The sequence below is a fragment of the Poecilia reticulata genome, linkage group LG13 (assembly GCF_000633615.1).
Source record: "Poecilia reticulata strain Guanapo linkage group LG13, Guppy_female_1.0+MT, whole genome shotgun sequence".
Classification (NCBI taxonomy): domain Eukaryota; kingdom Metazoa; phylum Chordata; class Actinopteri; order Cyprinodontiformes; family Poeciliidae; genus Poecilia; species Poecilia reticulata.
The window spans coordinates 24,274,171-24,293,452 of NC_024343.1; the positions used below are offsets into that span (position 1 = coordinate 24,274,171).

The window sequence follows — 19,282 nt, forward strand, 5'->3', positions numbered from 1 at the left end:
ATATAACAAATGCAGATTTAACAGTTTCTTCTTGGAATAATTGCAGTGAATTTCCACACCATAATTACACTAAAAGAACATATTAGATCTATTTTTATTTTTTATTTTTTGCATTAGGTTAGAAACTGGGATTTTCATATAGTTTTTCCATAGAAGAAAATGTATTCATCCTGTGTTTTGCAAATAATTTATGCTTTTAATTATTATAAAACCCATACATTTAAGTGAAATAGTATTTTTTTAAATGGCAACACATTTCCTACAGTAGATTTTAATCATATTCATTCTCTTAAAAACGTCATGTAACATTTGCAGCGCTAAACAAGTTTTATTTAACTGAACTAAAGACAAACATGACTCTTTGGATTGTAGTTTGCAGATTCCTGATCTAAACAGTACTTTGAGATCGACCGATAAATCAGAATCTTTCCATTTTTAGCTTTTTCGGCTCTAACCAGTGAATATCCGGTAGGAAACAGAAAAATCTGATCTCTTTCCCGTCTTTGAATGCACCATGTACAGATCCAGCTTACAACACTCTTTGCTGTTACCGAGTGACACAAATGTAAACATTTATAGTTTCAGTGAAGTGTTAAAGGGTGAAGTCAGAAGAAGAACACACATGTAGACAACATAATGAAAACTTGATTTTTGTCAAGTGGTCTGTAGTTTATTGAGGAAGAGAGGAACATTAGACAGCAAATATCAGGAAGACGAACAGATTACAAAAAAAAGAAAAATCACTTTGGCCGACTTCATTGGCCCCTGAAACTGTCGCATTTTCACTGATTTGGCAGGTAAATAAAAATTTTTATTGTGATATAAGATACTAATAACTTTGCTTCATCAGAAACTATTCATAAATAAACTTAGCAACACACAGGAAAAATTTCACAGAATTTCTACGACATTTCTAGCAATGCTAGCCCTGCGATGTCAAACTCTACCTCTTTTTTTCTTTGATTGGAAATTTTGTAAAACCTGACTAACAGCAGCTGGATCCCTTTACTGATTCTAATATAAATACGACAACTCACAGCAGGAATGTTGGAAAAAAAGGAAAAAAACAGTAAGGCTAGACACTATCTCACTGTGAATCTGCCTCTTCACCCTGCACAGGCATCACTCCAAGCTTGGTCTACCTGCTTAAATTGGAGGAGACTGATAAGGTGAAGCAGATTAAAAAAAATGTTGTTTTTTTTTACTTAGACGTTTCAAAACCTGTTGCAGATGTTGTAGGCAGTGCACGCCAACTCAGAAATTGAAATGTAGATGTCGGATTGAAGGGCTATGATAGTGATTGAGTCCCATGAGGGAACTCTATTTGCATAAACTTACTTAAAAACATGCTGCAGGATTTTTGGAGAGGAAACTACTCAGAAAAGTAACAGCAGAAACTCAAGTCTCTCTCCCCTAATAATATCTTTCCCAATGGATGGAAACTTTAGCTTCCATAATATGCAGCAATTTTGTGTTGATGTGTCGTTAATAAAATTAGTAGAGCTAATTCTCAAGAAGAAGTACAGTGTTTATTGGTAAAGCTAGATTCATGATATTAATTAGAAAATCAAAGCTTTTTGCACAGAGTTAGCCGGATATGACACTGCAGGTTGCAGTTATTCATAATAAGTTGAAGGTAAAATATGAACATAATTAAATTAAAACAAATGCTTGGTTTGTCTTCCAGATGAGATTTTATGCAATTGTTCTGTAGCTAATGTTCCCACAAGCTTCCATGCTTTTAGCTATTATACTCCATCATCAGGACCAATTCCTACGGCATAATTAGCTTTCAGAAAAGTTCTGCAATCTCTATGTACTTGATTTACATCTACACAGTCAAATCAACATTTGTTGACTCGAAACTACACTTTCACAGCAACAATTAATACTACTTATGCAGTGCGAGTGTACCCTGTGCTGTAATTGGTCACTACTGTTGCTTCTAGCTACTATTCTGAGTTAAAACCTAGACGGTGTTCCCATTTCAAATTGTTATGTCTCTGAGCAAATGTCCACTGTCTTGCAAAAATGATTTCCACAACTGAAAACCTTAAAATGCAATGTGAAAAATCTGAAAATATCCAGGTGTGCAAATATTTAAGTAGCTGCTGTGTCCAACCACTCTGAGTTAGCCTCTCCCAAGGACATTGTTAATTCTAGTTTCCATGTTGTTTCCATCTGTTTCCACTTTGATGCAGAATTTTAATGAAAATCCTTTATTTCTTTTGAGTTATTTGTCAGCCGTCCTTTATAAGCATATTGTTTGACAAGAGTTTTATTTGGACCAGTCAGAATCAACAATCCCTGTAACTGCTTCTTTATTATAAATGGTCCCGTCACCATTCTGTAAATGATGGTGGATTTTTTTCTAACTGAGTTCAATCATGGTGATGCATGACGGTTCCACCTGAAGATAAATCCTTCCAGTGCTCAAGAGAAAGAGCTGGATGCAGGGAAGAATGACTGGCGTGGATGATGTGTGGGTACTGGATGACCGTACGGGCCAAAGTGAAATAGGAGGTCCATGACTCACCCCATATTCCTGATCAATGAGTTCATCTTTGAGCAAGAAGTCTGGGTATCCCGTCATCACCATCATGTGCTTGAGCTGCGAGAAGAGGAGATGAAATTAGTGAGGTATGATGGGAGAAAGAAAGAAACAAATCGGTCAAACAAAATTCCACATCCACTTTGCAGCAACTGAATATTCCACATATGTGCCTGGTTTCTGACCCGCTCCCTTGTGCGCATCAACTAATCAAGCAAACCCAGTCTAATAGGATTACAGAGAAGCTCTTTATATTCAGCATGCCCCTGTAAAAGGATTATAACTTTAGATTGTAAAAGTATTAGAAAGGATATCTTGCAGTGCAGACCCTAAATCAGCACCACAGAGAGATCCGGATTAGGCAATCCTCACTTCTCAATGTCAAGCCCTTGATGTATCCTATCACATTTCTATCTTACCAAGCAATCAGTCAGACTCGTTCAAAAGAAAAGAATCACAAAGAAGTTATTAAAACCTTTTCAAGTACTAATCGGATCTCACAGGAAGTCGTGTTTGTGATTTCAAGGTTCAGTTTAGGATTCAAACCTTTGCTCTGGCAGCCTCCTTGGTGGCCTCATCCATCCAGTCCAGTTCCTGCAGCCGAAGATCCAGGGCATGTTTTATGTCCTCCACCAGCTTCTGTACCTGAAGGGAAAATAGAGCTAGTTAGTAGCAGTAAGTTTATAATTAAAGTAATCATTTGTAGGAGAGTAGGAAGCAGGGACATCAATAGGATTGAAGTATAGGCTGAAGGAAGTCATACAAATAAACATTTGTATATTTGCTTCATTAACTCATCTTTTACTAGCTGAAAAGCTTTTAAGGTCCTTATACCTGGTCCACTTTCCTACTACTGCTCTATTAAAGGCAACTGTACTCATGGCAGACTGGCCATCTGGCGTATTGGGCATTTTCCCGGTGGGCCGAAATGCTATTAGGGCGGAGACCAACCCATAACCACTAGTCCACTAACACCAGGCTGGCCCAATCACATTGATAAATAAATATCAGGCCTTTTCCTTTTGGTCCTGTCTGCATAACGCATAATGAGAAAAAAAAAAAAGTCAATGCAACAGTCCACCGGCCAACCACTTTCCCTTGAAACATGTACTTGATGCAGAGCTTTGTTTGCTACAGAACCTTCTGTAAGATGACTGCTTTCAGAAAACTTGTTGCTATGAAATGAGTCGACTAAAGCAAGCCAAACTTCGGTAAATATAATACAATGGGGAAATCCATCCATCCATTTTCTGTACACCCTGATCCCTAGTCGGGTCGGGAGGGGTGCTGGTGCCCATCTCCTGCGAACGTTTCGGGCAAGAGACAATGGGAAAACGTCAAACAAAAACTTGTTTTGGAAAGTGCTCTATTAGTTTGTATTGCACCGGAAGCACTGAGTCTGAAACAAAGTAAAACTATCAGACACCATCTTTCCTGAGGAAGAGAAAAATACAGTTTCATCAAGAATTGAAGGTGGGCTCCTGGAGACCAAACACAGTTAAAACTTTCTGTGACATGTTTAAAACTCCCAAATTAAAATAGAGAGCTCTATATTTATAAAAGGCACAGATTAGCACTGGATTAACACAAGCTCACTGTCTCTCATTTTCCTGCTATTTGTTTTATTACCAAATGTAATAGATGCTGGATAATTGGACCTCCCAGTTTCACTCCCAGCCACTACTTTCATCTGAATTTATCAACAACATATGCTCATTAACACTCTACAGATTTTTTATATCACCAGGGGATGTGAATATATTTAGAATTAAACTTTGTTTCGGGTTATTTTTTGTTTTTATTTTCTTCAGTGATGGGGTTGATTGGGGGGTGAGTGGACTCAATCAACTTTTAGCTTGATCTGTCTGGATTAGTGACCCACTGATATAAAACTATGAGAAGCAGTTATTCAAGTTAAAGCTGGTAAAAGGATTACTTGTAATGGGCAGATAATATCAAGAGCCTGTTTAACTGGAAGTATTTCAATCCAAGTTATAATTGTCCAAACTGGGTAACAGTGGAGGTTTGTAATAGTAGCTCATTTGCTTGTCCGCCCACCCACCCAGCGAGTCAACTGTACCTGAAGGTGCCGAGGACTTTAAGGAAGCTCAGAGGGGATAGGGTGTTTGCTGTGGCAACTCCCAAACTTTGGAACTCTTTGCCAATGTCGGTAAAACAGGCCACCTCTCTGGCAACTTTTAAATCTGCTCTTAAGACTCACCTTTTTCGGCTGGCCTTTGATTCAGTTTGAGCTGCTGTTACTTTTAGTTACTTTTATTGTTTTTTAGATTACTTATTGTGATATTTATTATGACTGCATATTTGGATATGTTCTTGTATTGCATTGTGTGTCTTCATTTTAAGTGATTGTATTTTTGGTGTTGGTGTGCTTTTAATTTTTATTTCACTTGTTTAATTCTGTGGCTGTACAGCACTTTGGTCAGTGGAACTGTTTTAAAGTGCTATATAAATAAACTTGGCTTGGCTTGGCTTCTCACAGTTGATTGGAATATTTGGGCTTACCAATAAGCATTTTTTATGGAAGTAAATATGTGTCACCAGAATCTGAATAAGTACAAATACACAACATAAAAATTTCAGTGGCATTTTTTATTCAAATCCTGGTGACACATACAGCTCTGGAAAAAATTAAGAGACCACTTAAAATGATCAGTTTATCTGATTTTTCTTTTTGTAGGTATATGTTTGAGTAAAATTAACATTATTCTTTTATTCTATGAACTACTGACAGCATGTTTCTGAAATTCAAAGCAAAAATTTAGTATTTATTTGCAGAAAATGAGATATGATCATATTCACATAGAAACAACAATACTAATGTTTTAACTCAGGAAGAATTCAGAAATTAATTTTTGGTGGAAAAACCACGAGGTTTTCAGTGGGGGTCAGTGCAGTGGGCTCTCAATTTATCCAGAGTTATTTTTTACTTCCATAGTATGCACACTGACTGCATTTTTCATAGTTCTAATCATGCCAACATTAAAAAATATTTGCAATCCAGAAATGTATTGATATTTGTCTCTGATGTAAGAGTAAAATGCATTTCTTTATTCTACAGTGCAAGATTGTTTGTGCTTTAAATATAACAAATGACTGACCACTCAACATATCTGCTAATAGTTTCTAAAGAGAGATTAGAGAACGTCAGTATCAGCAGGTCACAACTTTATGAGCCTAATATGAATTTTGCCAGAAAATCAGAGCATCTGCACAAACAATATTTTGTTAGCATCTCTGCTTCTGAAGAACAATGCTCCAAAATAAAGATGCTGTGAAGGAGCTTTGTGTTTAACCTTTTACCTATTTAGATGCCACTCCTACGAGATGCTCATGTCTCTACATTTGCCAATCACCATAACAAGCTTAGCAAGAAAGCCAGTTATTCTTTGCACAGCCTTCTGTTGTTCAGCTGCAGCTCCTGAAGGCTCGTTAATTCTTGTTCATGCTGAGGTAAGCAGCATCTGTAAATGAGTGAAAGCTGCACACAATGTCACTGGCCTAAGGTAGGCTACCTGAGTGATGTTTAATGAGGTCGGCTACCTGTGTGGTCATGACAACAACAGGCAAGCTAAACAAAGAATCAATCACTGCTGGCATAGCCAGTGACAAAAATGCAGCACGTTCACTCAAACCTTTCCATCCCGTCCACACAACACAAGATTTACACGCGTGAAGCTTCAAAACCATTGTTGTTTTGAGATGTTAAGCAGCCGCTGCTAAATGCTTGATCATGAAAAGCTTTCATCCCTAGCAATAATCAAAAAGGCTTCTGAAAGTTAGTTTTGTTATCTTATTAGGATCTTAACTGGAACGTAAGGAGCTCAGGAATTTAACTTTCAATTAAGATACCATCCCGAAAAATTAATTAGCATCCACGGCTTATTTAGTCAAAATGCTTCATGCTTTAAAATTCAGTTTGGTAGAAATTTAAAAGGTTATTGAAGAACAGAAATGCTGTATATGAGACTATGTGTGTGATGATGTGAGTAGCTGTATTTGAGGAGGTGAAGGAGACACAGGGTGGGGTTTAAAGAATGAACATGGAGTTATAGAGATTAGAAATCGCATTGGGATCCATATCTCCATGACCTAGAACAGACAACAGACAAAAAAAAAAACATGGAGGACGACTCAGGTGAAACAGTAGTAAATGCCAAATGTTTGGGACTGACCAAGGCAGACAGCAAAGTGGAAAAAAGCACTAGACAGGGTAGATGCCTGAGATTAGTGCTGGTGGGATTTCAACATCCCAGTTCAGCCATCAGAGCCATTGAGCCGTGTCAAAATACTCTGCTGGACACCGTCTCTGTAGACTCAAATAAAGATAATACAATGATGACCTCCAAAAGGAGGAAAATGAAAATAGATGTTCGTAACAATTTCTCTGAATCAAAAATATGTTTCTGTTTTTCTATGAAGATACATTAGCCAAAAGAGATTTAGTTTTCTATTAGAAACAATCTAACTGAGGGTATGATGTGGGCTGCTGAAAGGTATTTAAATGTTTCCATTTCAGAAATGCTTTCAGTTTTACCTGGACCTGGTCAGAGTGGACATTTTACTACATTTTGAATTCAGGAATACCGCTAAGTAAAACAGAGAGTTATTATTCACCAGAAAGCGAGCGTATGCTTATGTTTGTATTCAGACTTCACAGTGTGAGCTGTCGTAGCTGCAGGCTAGAATGTGTTTTGACAAAAGCTTTGTTTCTATAAGTCTTTGTTATTTTCTGCTGTCAAAGCTGATTGTGTTTTTGTTCACTGTTAAATTGTGAAAAATGATATTTACCGCAGTTTGGTAAGAACTGCCCTAGAAACAGGAAACACACTGAGTCCTTCTGATAACATTAGAGTGATTGTAGCAAACTTGGAACCTATGCAAAGTCCTTTTAATATGTTGGTTTAGGTGTTTTTAGAGAGTAATTTAAATTAACTTAAAATAGCCAGAGTAGCTGCCAACAGAGTAAGAACATTTTAGTGGTTATAGAACAATAATTGTTGAAAACTTTCATTTGTGTAACTGGCAAAGGACTATTACCAATTTTATTTATACTGCCTTTAGTGGTTGATGGTCTATGGTGTTTTTCAAAGAGTGAGCCACCAGGGAGCGCTACTGAGGCCTCAAAATGTTGGAGGGAAGATAAGGAAAAAAAGCAATAATAAAAAAAAAATTATCCAACAATTTTTTTAACCATTAATTTTAAATTAAATTTTTGTCAGATGAAATCAAATTTGTTTTTCAATCATTCTACAAATATAAGTTAGAATAATTATTGAGTAATGGGAAAGTGAGAAAAGAGGATTCTAAAAGTCCATGTTTCTTTCCATATTTTATAACACTATGAGTTTGCAGAGGAGTCCATGGCAAGAAGCCAGAGCAGTTTGGGCGGCCAAACTGCACTGGTACCAGTACCAGTCTATGGTATTGTCTTTTGATGGTACTGCTTGTTATGAAATGATTGTTTTTAAGAAAAAAAAACACTTTGTTGTGGAAGTGTAAAAAGTTGAAGGCTGAAAAAAGAGGAATTTGGTAACTTTGAGTGTGTTATGGTTGTTGATGGAGATGCTCTGAGTAATTCAGAACCTATTGATCTACTTGGATTTAAACACACTGCCTTCTCTCACTATTTGGGCCACTACAAATAGTGGCCCAAAAGAGAGAAAAATAGTTAATGGATGGAAATGTCTGGTTGGCCTCAGAGGTCATGCCAGTCTGTCTAGATGAAAATAAGAAGCTGAGGCTACAATTCATTAAAGATCACAAAAAAATGACAAAAAAGTTTGAGCTCTATCATCCTGATGGTAAAGTTAGAATTAGGGAATATTAACAAATATTCTTTGGGCCTTTTACAAACAGTTGAGCAGAGTTTACACTTCACAACTACTAGTTGTGATGTTAATCATGTTTATTCCTCTTGTCTTCTGAAAACTTCTTCCATCAGGATGATGTACCAAAGGCCAAATAATCTCAAACTGTTATCTTGAAAATGACAGTGAGTTCACTGCACTCCAGTCGTCACCATAACCATCATCAGCTGGTGAATGGGAATAATCTCCTATTAGCACGTTGTACCTAATAAAGCGGCCAGTAAGTATATAGTCTTTCTAGACAGAAATGTGAGCCTAAATTTGGAGTATTTTATGACACATGAAAACAAGTGATTTTTTAAAAGTAAAGGACTAAATTAAAGCCGTCAGACGAACAGGCGTGTGTCTGCATATATTCCAACCTTGACTTTGCTCTCTAAAGAGAAGTGCTTCTTGACAAACAGCGCCCCCAGAGCCATGCCGAAGTGCTTGTTGGCCTGAGTGAGGCAGAGCCGGCCCAGCTCCAGCTGCTGCTCGGTGCCGTCGATCTCTCGAGAAAACTCGTGGATGGTGCTTCGGAAGGCGGTGGACAGGTGCTCACTTAGCGCTGCCACAATGCGCCACAGCATGTAGTTATGCAGAACCCTGAGGAGGAGAAAATAGATACATTATTCGTCTTTTGCCACAACGTTTCTTCTGTCAAGGGTTTTTGAAATAAACCATTTTACATAAAATAATAGCTGAAAACATGTACATTATTTTAACACAATACTTCCACTTCCTATGACATACATCATGTGGACATGAATGACACATGTCGATCATTTCTTACCCAGTGACTTCGGGGAATATCTCCATCTCTCATAACCCTTGAACCAGATTATCTGGGAGAAGAAAATGACTGAATGGACTTTTTACCATCACCATGCTTCATAGTCCAGGTTTGTTTGATTTGACACTGCTGCGCTCCATTTGATGCATCGCTGCTCCCAACAAACTCAATAAGTGTTTACATCCATGCTGGTATGTGTACAACTTTACTCAATATGAATAACATTTCTGCTGGAGTCTGCACATCTGTGCTGATACAGTTATTTATATTTTACAGACATGCATGTTTTGCACATTTTTAAATTAACCAACTCAGTTGCATGTTCCTTAGGACTGGAGTACACCATTTTTTTTAGAACTACACAGTATTGATGTAATTTATTTTGACCTTACTCTAGAGTATTTTTATTTTATATTCTGTTTTTTTTGTACATTTTATGTTCAGTTTGTGTCTAAGTATTTGCTTTAATTGCCCCTGTTGCACATAAATTGTGGGACAATAAATTATATTTCTCTCCTATTGATTGGTAAGGGACTCAAATGATGTATAAAAACTTCAGACGTATTTTTAGAGAACATTATTAAGCAAATAGCATCAAGAAAACCAAGAAACACACCCGGCAGGTCAGAGACAGAGTTGTGGAGAAGCTCAAAGCAGAGTTTCGTATCCCTAGTCGTGAAAATCTGGAAGGCCTTGGTTCATTCAAAAATAAAAACAAAACAGCAAACCTAGCAAGACATGTCAGACCAACATCTAGTTGTGCAAATCAGGCAAGAGTGGCAAGAAGAAAATCATTGTTGAAAGAAAGACATAAGAAATCCCAATTAAACTTTGCAGCAAGTCATGTATGGAAACCAAAACACTGTGGACAAAATTCCTCCAAAACCAGACTTTTTAGCTCACAGATAAACACTATGTGTGGGAGAAAACCTGGTAGCCTCAACACCCCACACCCATTATGGCAGCATAATGCTGTTGAAATGATTTTCTTCGACAGGACAGGGAAGCTGGACAATGATAAGAATACGGAAGGAGTGAAATGACGGAAAATCCTGCAAAGAAAAACAAAAAACAAAAACTACTAAGGGCTGGAAAATACTTCATGGTTGCTACAAAATTAAACAAAGTTTAAAGTATGAAATATACAAACTTTGAAATGTGGAAAAAGGCAAACTTGGAATTATCCATGCTACTTTATTTAGGTGCATGAAAATGAGATCTTCAAAAGTCAAAATTTTTATTTCAAGGGAATGTGGTGCTGAATTTTCTGAACTGGGCCTCTGAAATCCAGACTTTGTTAATCATGTATCACTCATTTTATTTTTAATTTTACCAATGTTATCCTGCAGAAGATCCTTAATGAGTCTCTCTTTTACAGTACTGCTGCTCCACCACTGGGATTTAGCTTCATTCCTGTTGTTAATCAAACTTAAAGGTTCATATATAGAAAAACTACACATTTTACTTGAAGCTATGGAACTTGAGTTGCAATTAGACTGTTGTGAGACAGGTTAGCTTTATTGAACTGATGCAATGTCATTACCTTAGTAATCCTATTTGGTGGCAGATTAAATGCAAATAATTTTGATAAATCCTCTTATAAATGTGAAAAACTTCAGAGTGTTGCCTGGGGATGCATATTTTTTTTTAGTTTACTTTAAGCCCAAACTGAGAAATCTGCAGCTAAATTCACAGCATTAGCCAACTACAATACCAGTCTTATTTTTCATATAAATTGTGAAAATACGGGAATTATAATAAGGTGTAGCTTAATTTAATTACTTATTTAATTCACGTGTTTTTGAGTCAGGATTCTGTATCTTGAGCAAACCTCTTACTACTTCTCTCATGTGCAGAGTCGGACAAACACTGCTGAACAGTGAGAAATCAGCAGGGTCCAGCAGTTAAGAGCTCCATCCGATCCAGACGGACTAACAGGAACGAGGCAGCAGAGGGCTGAGGAAAATGTCAAGCAGAGGAAGAGAAAATGGATCATTCAAGTATGTATTCAAGCTGCGTCTTCTGCCCCCCAGACGATGCAGCGCTGGTATGTCCTCGTGCTCCCACTGGGTCCGTGCATCCAATCTGCCTCGCAGGGACAAATGCCCCCTGCTCCTACTGTGAAGCTGCATGCTAAACTTCAGGCATGTTGTTGTTGTTGTTTTTCTTTTTTTTGTTGCTGTTTTTATGAATAATATTGCTTATGCATGACAGATGTTAAGTCAAAAGTGCCTTGGCAACAGCACCCTGAGGTTCAACAGCAGAAGTGTGAGGACAATTTAATTAACAGGCAAAGAAAGAGGAGGGAGGAGGGAGAGGTGGGTGGTTTAGTAAATGACTGGACTTCTGGTTACAGCTGAGGACAATGAGCTGATTACAATATATTTATTAGCGCAGTTACAGGTTTGACTTGCTCTTTCTACTGCAGCTATGCCCAGTATGAGTATCCAGTGGTGTAGGTTTGAGAGTGCGTGTGTGCGTGCGTGCATGTGTAAAGTAAAGCCATCATACTTATGTGGAAGTCATCTATATGATAATGGTGAAACTAAGACATGTTTCTGATGCGTTTCTGGGGCCGGTGGTTGAGCAGCTTTATTTGAAGCTTCTCTGAAGAAAAGTGACGACAGTCTGGGGACACGAGACAATGAGGTAATTATGATTAAAACCAACCCCACGAAATCATTTAATTTATAGATGTTTGTTATTCAAGGCTGTAAAACAGGAAAGCAGTTGTCTTGGTGTTCGTGGGTGTTTCCTGTTCTTTGCGACTGCCACATTGGAATCATTGTAAGATAGCAGTATATGATGCAGCAGGTGGCAAAACAAGAATAACTGTGGAGCAGAGTCTGCTCTCAGGTTGCTTTGTTAGACATCTGCATGGCTCACCAAATTGAAAAGAAGAAATTCTTATTGCAAATGTGACATAAACAAGCAAAAATGTACTGTGTGGCTCATACTCGACGTGTATCCTGCTTCTTGTGGAGCGTGGCCAGTCGGATTCAATGTTGTTATCAGACCCAATGCTGACATCAATCTTAAACTGAATGTAGGTTGAGGCCACCGACCAATTCACCAACCCCACACCATGATTGTGTTGACGCAGGGCATATTTTGGGTTATTTTAGTCTGCACACCAAAACAATAAAATATATTGTTCCCTTACATACATTGCATGCCAACTGATGTTTCAACTATAAGTAGATGGATTTGATTGATTCTACAAAATGATTAAAAAGGTTCTTGTTATGGGCAGAGTCTGTTTTGGAAACGGTGTGCTATTAGCCGGAGAACTCTTCAGTGCTCTTGTGCTTCAGAGGTATTTTGGTGCTAAAAGGAAGAAAATACCAGACAGGCGTCTCTTACAGCGTGTGCCGGTTGCAGACATTGAGAGCAGTGGAAGTTGTGTGGGATTGTTACAGACAACTGGAGCTCTATAGCAGCAACACAGAGCTTCAGAGGCAGCATGAGGGTAACTAATGCAGAATATTTCTTTCTTGTGGATGTACCATGAAGCGTGCAGGATCAGAAAAACTTGGCAGTCTGTCGGAAGACTGACACAAGATGTAGATGTCTGGAATATAAATATGGGGGTGATGTTAGAGTTAGCAATGCAAACGGGTCTAATGAGTACAGCTGCTCATCATAAAGAGGTAAAACTGTTTGGAATTTCTCCATCATAAGCTTTGTAGTTTGTGTCAGTAAAATAAAAAACTCCATCGTTTTGTAGCTTAATGCAGTTTCTCTCTCTGAGGTCAAGATTGGTCAAAATACACAGAGTGTTTTTGCTGCTGGATGATGTAACTTTCCAGACCATTTTATAACCTGTACACCCCATTAAAGTCACAGAGTTGAAAACAGCTTTTAAAAATCTGAAACCAGGAAGATAGAGCACATAACACCAGTTTTAAAGTACCTACACTGGCTCCCTGTAGCTCAAAGAATAGACTTCAAAATACTGTTGTTAGTTTATAAATCACTGAAAGGTTTAGCACCACAATACATTATTTACAGTTATTGCTGTATCAACCGTCTAGACCCCTCAGATCTTCTGGTTCTGGTTCTGCTCTGCATCCACAGAACCAGAACCAAATGAGGAGAAGCAGCATTCAATTTCTATGCACCATAAATTTGGAACAAACTTCCAGAAAACTGTAAAACAGCTGAAACACTGGGTGCCTTTAAGTCTCAAATTAAAACCCACCTCTTTAGAGTTGCTTATGGCTAAATTGCGGGTTTTAATGTCTTAGGTTTGAGAATCCTTGTAAGGTTTGAGAATCCTTGTAAGATGCAAAAACTCTGAGGTTTGAGAATCCTTGTATGATGTCGCTCTGCTAAAACTCTGTTCGAGGAGACCACATAAGGGCAAGTTCTCACGTGGATCAATGTTTTTATTTTTACTTTTAATAATGTTTTTATCTTTTTTCATCTTTTTCAAAATCTCTCTCTTTCTCACTGTTTATTCTGCTTTTATTTTTATTTTAATTGTGTAAAGCACTTTGAAATGCCTTGCTGCTGAAATGTGCTATACAAATAAAATTTGATTGATTGATTGATTGATTGATTGTCTACAGATTCAGCAGCTTTCTGTTGCCTACCGTTATCGTGGAGACGTGAATGAATAATTATGTGGCTTATTATTTAATAATCAAGTACAATTCAAGATGTATGCACAAAGTAGCAAAGTAAGCATGTTTTGTGTAAATTATTCATACGTGGTTTAGGGTCGGGACCTTAAAGCATCCATTTTGATTCATTAATTACATAGATTTTAGCGTGTCAAAGATTTTAACACAATTAGTCACTTATTTTTTGTACATACAAAAGTACAAAGTGGAACCTTTGCATTTATGTGTTTCTGGTACACCCATAAATCTGACGCACAAGCAACATCATCATTCTCTGTAAACCGGAGAGGTGGTTATGTTAGACAATCACAGTAGATAAACAGTTTCTAAAGTACTCAGAACATCCGTCCTACCACCAAAAACCATGACATGTTCAAAATCTGATGTTAAATTTGACCTTCAGCTACTTATTTTCACCACGTCAAGATTTATAAGTTCATTGCGTTACTACTAGGTGATTGCATGACTCTCTGGGAATAGACTAAACATATTTTAGATCAAACAAGAGAAAATATTAGACATTTTTTCTAAAGTGTTCATCTTTTTTTAAGACTATTTTTCAGATTTAATTATTTATTTATTTTTGTTAAATATTCCATGTTTTACTTATTGCTGAGCAGGTAAAACGGAAAGAACAACAAAATTATTTTCCTCTTAATTGGGGGGAAAAATGACCCTGAAAACTAAGCTCTCAGATTTTGGCCTACTGTGCAAAATCTTTGGACACCAACAATTTAGGAGTTTGCACATTTATGCAGAAAGATTGTCAAAAGCTTTTTAATATGTAAATATAATTTCTTTCAAAATAGTTGACATGAATAAAAAGTTGTGAAATTATTCATCAGCCTACTTTTTTACGTTACAAAAATCTATCATTTTAAAAGACGCGTTTACTGCATCTTCTTTTGCTGCTAGAAATCTTGCATGGTCCACAAACTGAAACTGTTTTAGAGCAGATTTTGTTCAGAGAAAATGGAGCCACAGCAGGGGAATGAAAGTGTCTGTCAGAGAGCTGCACAGTTTAAGCAGTATAGGCTTTAATTACCACAGGACTGAGTGAAGGCTCATTAGCTGAATGGGTTTTAATGGAGCTAGTTAAGGAGATGAAAAGACACTGTCCCTTTGCACTACATTAACACATTACTGCAGGTAATGACCATGCAGGTAATGGAGGAGGGAGGGTCTCCTCTATTCCAAACTTCACTCCAGCTACGCTTTCAATTTAGATGGACACTTAGGGGGCAACTTTCTGAGTTTGATCTTTCCGCGTGTTAAATTAGAGTAATTAGAGATATATGCTAATTCCCAGGCTGTCCACCCAAACTCTACGCAGACAGAAAAAGGCTTTTAGTAAGACTTTTATACATAATACCTTACGGTAGCTGAACGGCATGTGTTTCCAGCTCAGGAGGCCCTGCTGGGAATCCAACTATGACAGCTGACAGCCACCGCAACATAAAATCTACTGTTTGGGGAAAAGCTTTCTCAGAAAATACTTGATGGGCCCAGCAGGGAGTGAATCTTCAATTGCTGCTGTTTTACATCTCTGGATTAGTCATGAACACTCACACAGTGCACTCAAACTCACCTAAGTAAACACGCAGTGAACAGACTCCCCCTGCTAGTAGGCTTCGGATTGCAAGGCCCAAACAGACAGACACACACACGCTGGATCCTCACACTCGCATACACACGCACTCACGAGTGACGGGGAGAACAGACGGCAGTGGCGAGGGAGAGAGCTGAAAGTGGAGGAGACGCTGGTGTTGTCATTACGCTTTCCCCCTCATTGGAGGTCCGCTCATCTGACTAATGGGATTGGCTGCATTCACAACCACAAGAGGAACAACACACACATACACACACACACACACACACACAAGAGGGAGAAAGAAGAGGAGAAAAAGTGATGGATGGATGAAGGGGAGACATCTAGGGGTTACAGCTATTGTCAGTAGACTTATATGACAGGAATTTTATCAATCTGAAAGCATGAGGATGATGGAGTGTGGGAGAAAAATTAAGAATTTGTGTTGTAACGATGGAGAGGATGATAAAAAACTTTAAAAAAGGCAGGAAGCCATCTGAAACAAAAGGCGAACAAGCAACAAGTAACGGATTAAGAATATAGTCACATACGGTTTTAGTAACCCTATCCATCGGAATATACAGTTTAAAATTATTCATATCCCCCACAGACTCAGATTTAAAATAATCTTCATTTAACCAAGAGCTTCAAATAGAAAATTATGGTGTTTTCTATATCTAAAGTCAGAGATGCTGTGTTACACTTATTTTAGTCATTTTCTGCTTTAGTTCAACACAAATTGCAGCCCAGAAAATGCTGGTTGGTTAGGATTTTCTGAAGTGAACCTCTGTGAGGTTATTGTCAAAAATGCATTTTGTCACCTGTAGTAGAAAGATATCATATCACTGAGTTTGTTGAAAATATCAATGAATCCTGGGAGTGATTGAATCAATTAAAAACAGCTCAGAAGACATCAGTTATCCAAGCATTAAGGGACCTAATTCTGATGCCTTCACAGCAGCTAACTTCAAGAACTCAAACTCAGGCACTGGCAGAGACAAAGAGAGACAATCGTTCCATGAGGACACAGCATAAAGCGTGTGTCACGGCTGAGCCATGAAGAGTCATGGCCCAGTTCAAATTCTGCACCTTGGAAAGCAAGTCGGCTGCTCTCAGGACGCACCGCAGTTTGCTTTTTGCCATGGGGCAGTGTTCAAGATGCTATCATCCACCTTCTTTAGGGAGCACTGTGGGGATCATGTCCTTTGATTTCCCGGGTGCTTATGACACAATTTAGCCGGAAAATACAGGTGGATACTTCTACACCTTATTCACTACCTGACAGAAAGGCTTCTGTGTACAAAACGGACAGGTTGTGCATCATAGAGGGTGACGCCTCGCTCCAGAGGATCATTAAAGCTCGTACAGTCTGGTCATTTACTGAACATACTGATGACCCTGGAGCTGTGGGCTTTGTGTCATGATGAGAATACGATCACCTCATCTTAGAAGGTGAAAAAAAAGCAAGCTAGTCTTATTAGCAGAAGGATCATAACCCCGTTTTCATCTTAAAGGTCGGGTATGATGTAAAATCCATTTTTTTAAGCTTCAAGTCATGCTGCAATGTTATTTCCTCAAAAACATACTTAAGTGTTGTTTTGATTCCTCCATGCATGTTTGAGAAATCCTTTAATCTCCCCTAACAACCATTCAGGGGTGCATAAATCCTTGGCAGTGCTTTGTGGAAAAAAGCTGCATATTTCCACAAAGCCACTCCTTGGAGCTTCAATCTCCAGTTGAACTTTCACCCCACACAGCACCCCTGTCATGATCCCCACACTCGGCTCCTTCAGACTAGTGGCAGCAATAATTAGGGACCATCTAGTCAAACTGCACGTCTGTTGACTCTTAGCTCTCAAGAACAGCTGTAAACAGCATTAATGAACAGATTGGAGAAGCCCTGTTGTGATAACACACTGAAGATGTAGTGTTGGAAAGAGTAGGAGCTCCTTAAAGAGACAAAGGCCCATTTGTAAAGGGTCAGATATGACCATGATGTGAAATCAGATTTCTTTTAAGTAATTTTTTATGCATACAACATTCTCATTCTCTGATGGTAATATAGTTACTTTATTGTGCATCATGTGCCTGGAAAATACATAATACCCTCCGTTAGGAGGAAAGGTGCAGCTGTTCACCTGGACAACAGCTTAGAGAGAAAATGCAACATTGAGATGCCTCACTTCCACCGAGCGGTACAGCATGGGCCAGTGCGGTTCGGTACACTATTTAATGGCCCACATACTCAAGAAAACATTTCCACAGCCAGTTAGACTCTCACTGTGGCGGTGAGGTTAAAGTAGAGTGTGACGTGATGCACTGATGACCCTGGAGCTGTGGGGTCAAGCACTGAAGCTTTTCTGTCCCCCAGTCAAAAGACTTTGTGACCCAAGTAGCGCTGCATTAATCATACTGTACCGTTGTCCTATAGACAGGGGCCCAGGAATGGTGTGGTACGGACTGGTTGTATGGGTCACTTTCACAATGGCAGCAAAGTGGACCACACCGACTCATGTCGTACTGCTCAGTGGGAAGTGTTACAAATGTTTTAAAGAAAGAGCAAGAAAGACACTACATTTGAGGTTTAGGATTTTCAATGTTGGCACCAAGATGTTACGTAAACCTTCCTCAAAGAGTTTTATTTTTCCAGGATCAGTAAAGCAAATGGGAGAAATAAATGGAACAATCTGATAAAACATTGGCTCTGTGCTCTGCAGTCTCTAGTCATAGTAGAAAAATGAATGTACTTTTTACTAATCATGTAGTGCAACAATTTAAGAGGTGAATGAAGTATCTATTCTAGAGTATCTTTGTTTGACTTACACAAGCTGCATTTTATCAGTGCTTCCCCTCAGCAGCAAAATGTCAGACTTGTCCTTCTCATATTAAAAAAAAGATCAATGCTAACCATCTTTGTGAACTTTCATATGTTCAACATTGCTCTACATTGATTTAAAGGAATCAAAGCTTTCAAGCACAAACTCCTCATATTAAGAAGTTAACGTGGATGCATCTCTTATGAAGTTTTCTAACATTTTATAAAAAGGAAAAAAACAGACAAAATGAAAACAGTACTTTTGTTGTGAGGACATTGAGTTTGTTTAATTAGGTTGTTATTTAAGGTCCTAAATAACACAAATAAGACACAAGATATAAAAATGATACCAATTCTATTCTCCCAGTCTGTCTAAAATTCCAACAATTTATCTTTTAGGAGTCAGAACTGGGTAAAAAACAAAAAACAGTCCTGGAGTTCACCGAGAATGAGGTGTAAGAAAATAATTGTTGCAAGAAGCTGAGAGAGAAAAGAAAGATTTGCAGGAGTGGCAGAGATGAAGTGTAGATGGAGTGAAAGGAGAGTTTGCTTGGGAAATGAAGAACTGAAAGGAAAAAGATTTTATCAGACAGAGTTATAACAGATGCAGAGAGAGGTTTGGAAGGAAGAAAGACAGATGGGCACAACGGGAGGAGCAGATGATTGGAGAAAAAGTTTGAAGAGGATAAGAGAGAGGGGGAGAAAACTTTGAGTCAGGAGGACTGAGGAGGAGTCAGAAAGAGGGTAAGGTTCTACTAGAGTAAATTATTAATACTGGGAAAGTAAAAGTGCAACATTGTGGCAACCCTGACAAAAGATATGAAGGAACACAATAGCACTTAAAACCACAGGACAGCAACATTAACTAATATGAGTGTAAGGGTAAACAACAAGCAGGGTTTGGAACATATTCAGTGCATGTTTTTACAAATTGTGAAATTAATTTGACTCAATTATACTCTCAAATTCAAAACTTTTGAAGAGTAGAAATGACTGGAAATTTGGTTAGGTTTATTGAAATGTAGCCGGTGTCTGCATTATTA

General features: G+C 38.2%; 1 protein-coding gene across 1 annotated transcript in view; it reads right to left on the minus strand.

Annotated features, from left to right (window-relative positions):
* ecel1 (endothelin converting enzyme-like 1) overlaps nucleotides 1-19,282 on the minus strand; it is a 56,576-nt gene that overhangs the window by 16,839 nt on the left and 20,455 nt on the right. Inside the window, exons 9-11 of the mRNA XM_008426178.2 lie at nucleotides 8,802-9,024; nucleotides 3,098-3,196; nucleotides 2,537-2,611 (exon numbers count right to left, since the gene is read on the minus strand). Coding sequence (XP_008424400.1) covers nucleotides 2,537-2,611; nucleotides 3,098-3,196; nucleotides 8,802-9,024 — 397 coding nt within the window. The remainder of the gene's footprint in view (nucleotides 1-2,536; nucleotides 2,612-3,097; nucleotides 3,197-8,801; nucleotides 9,025-19,282) is intronic.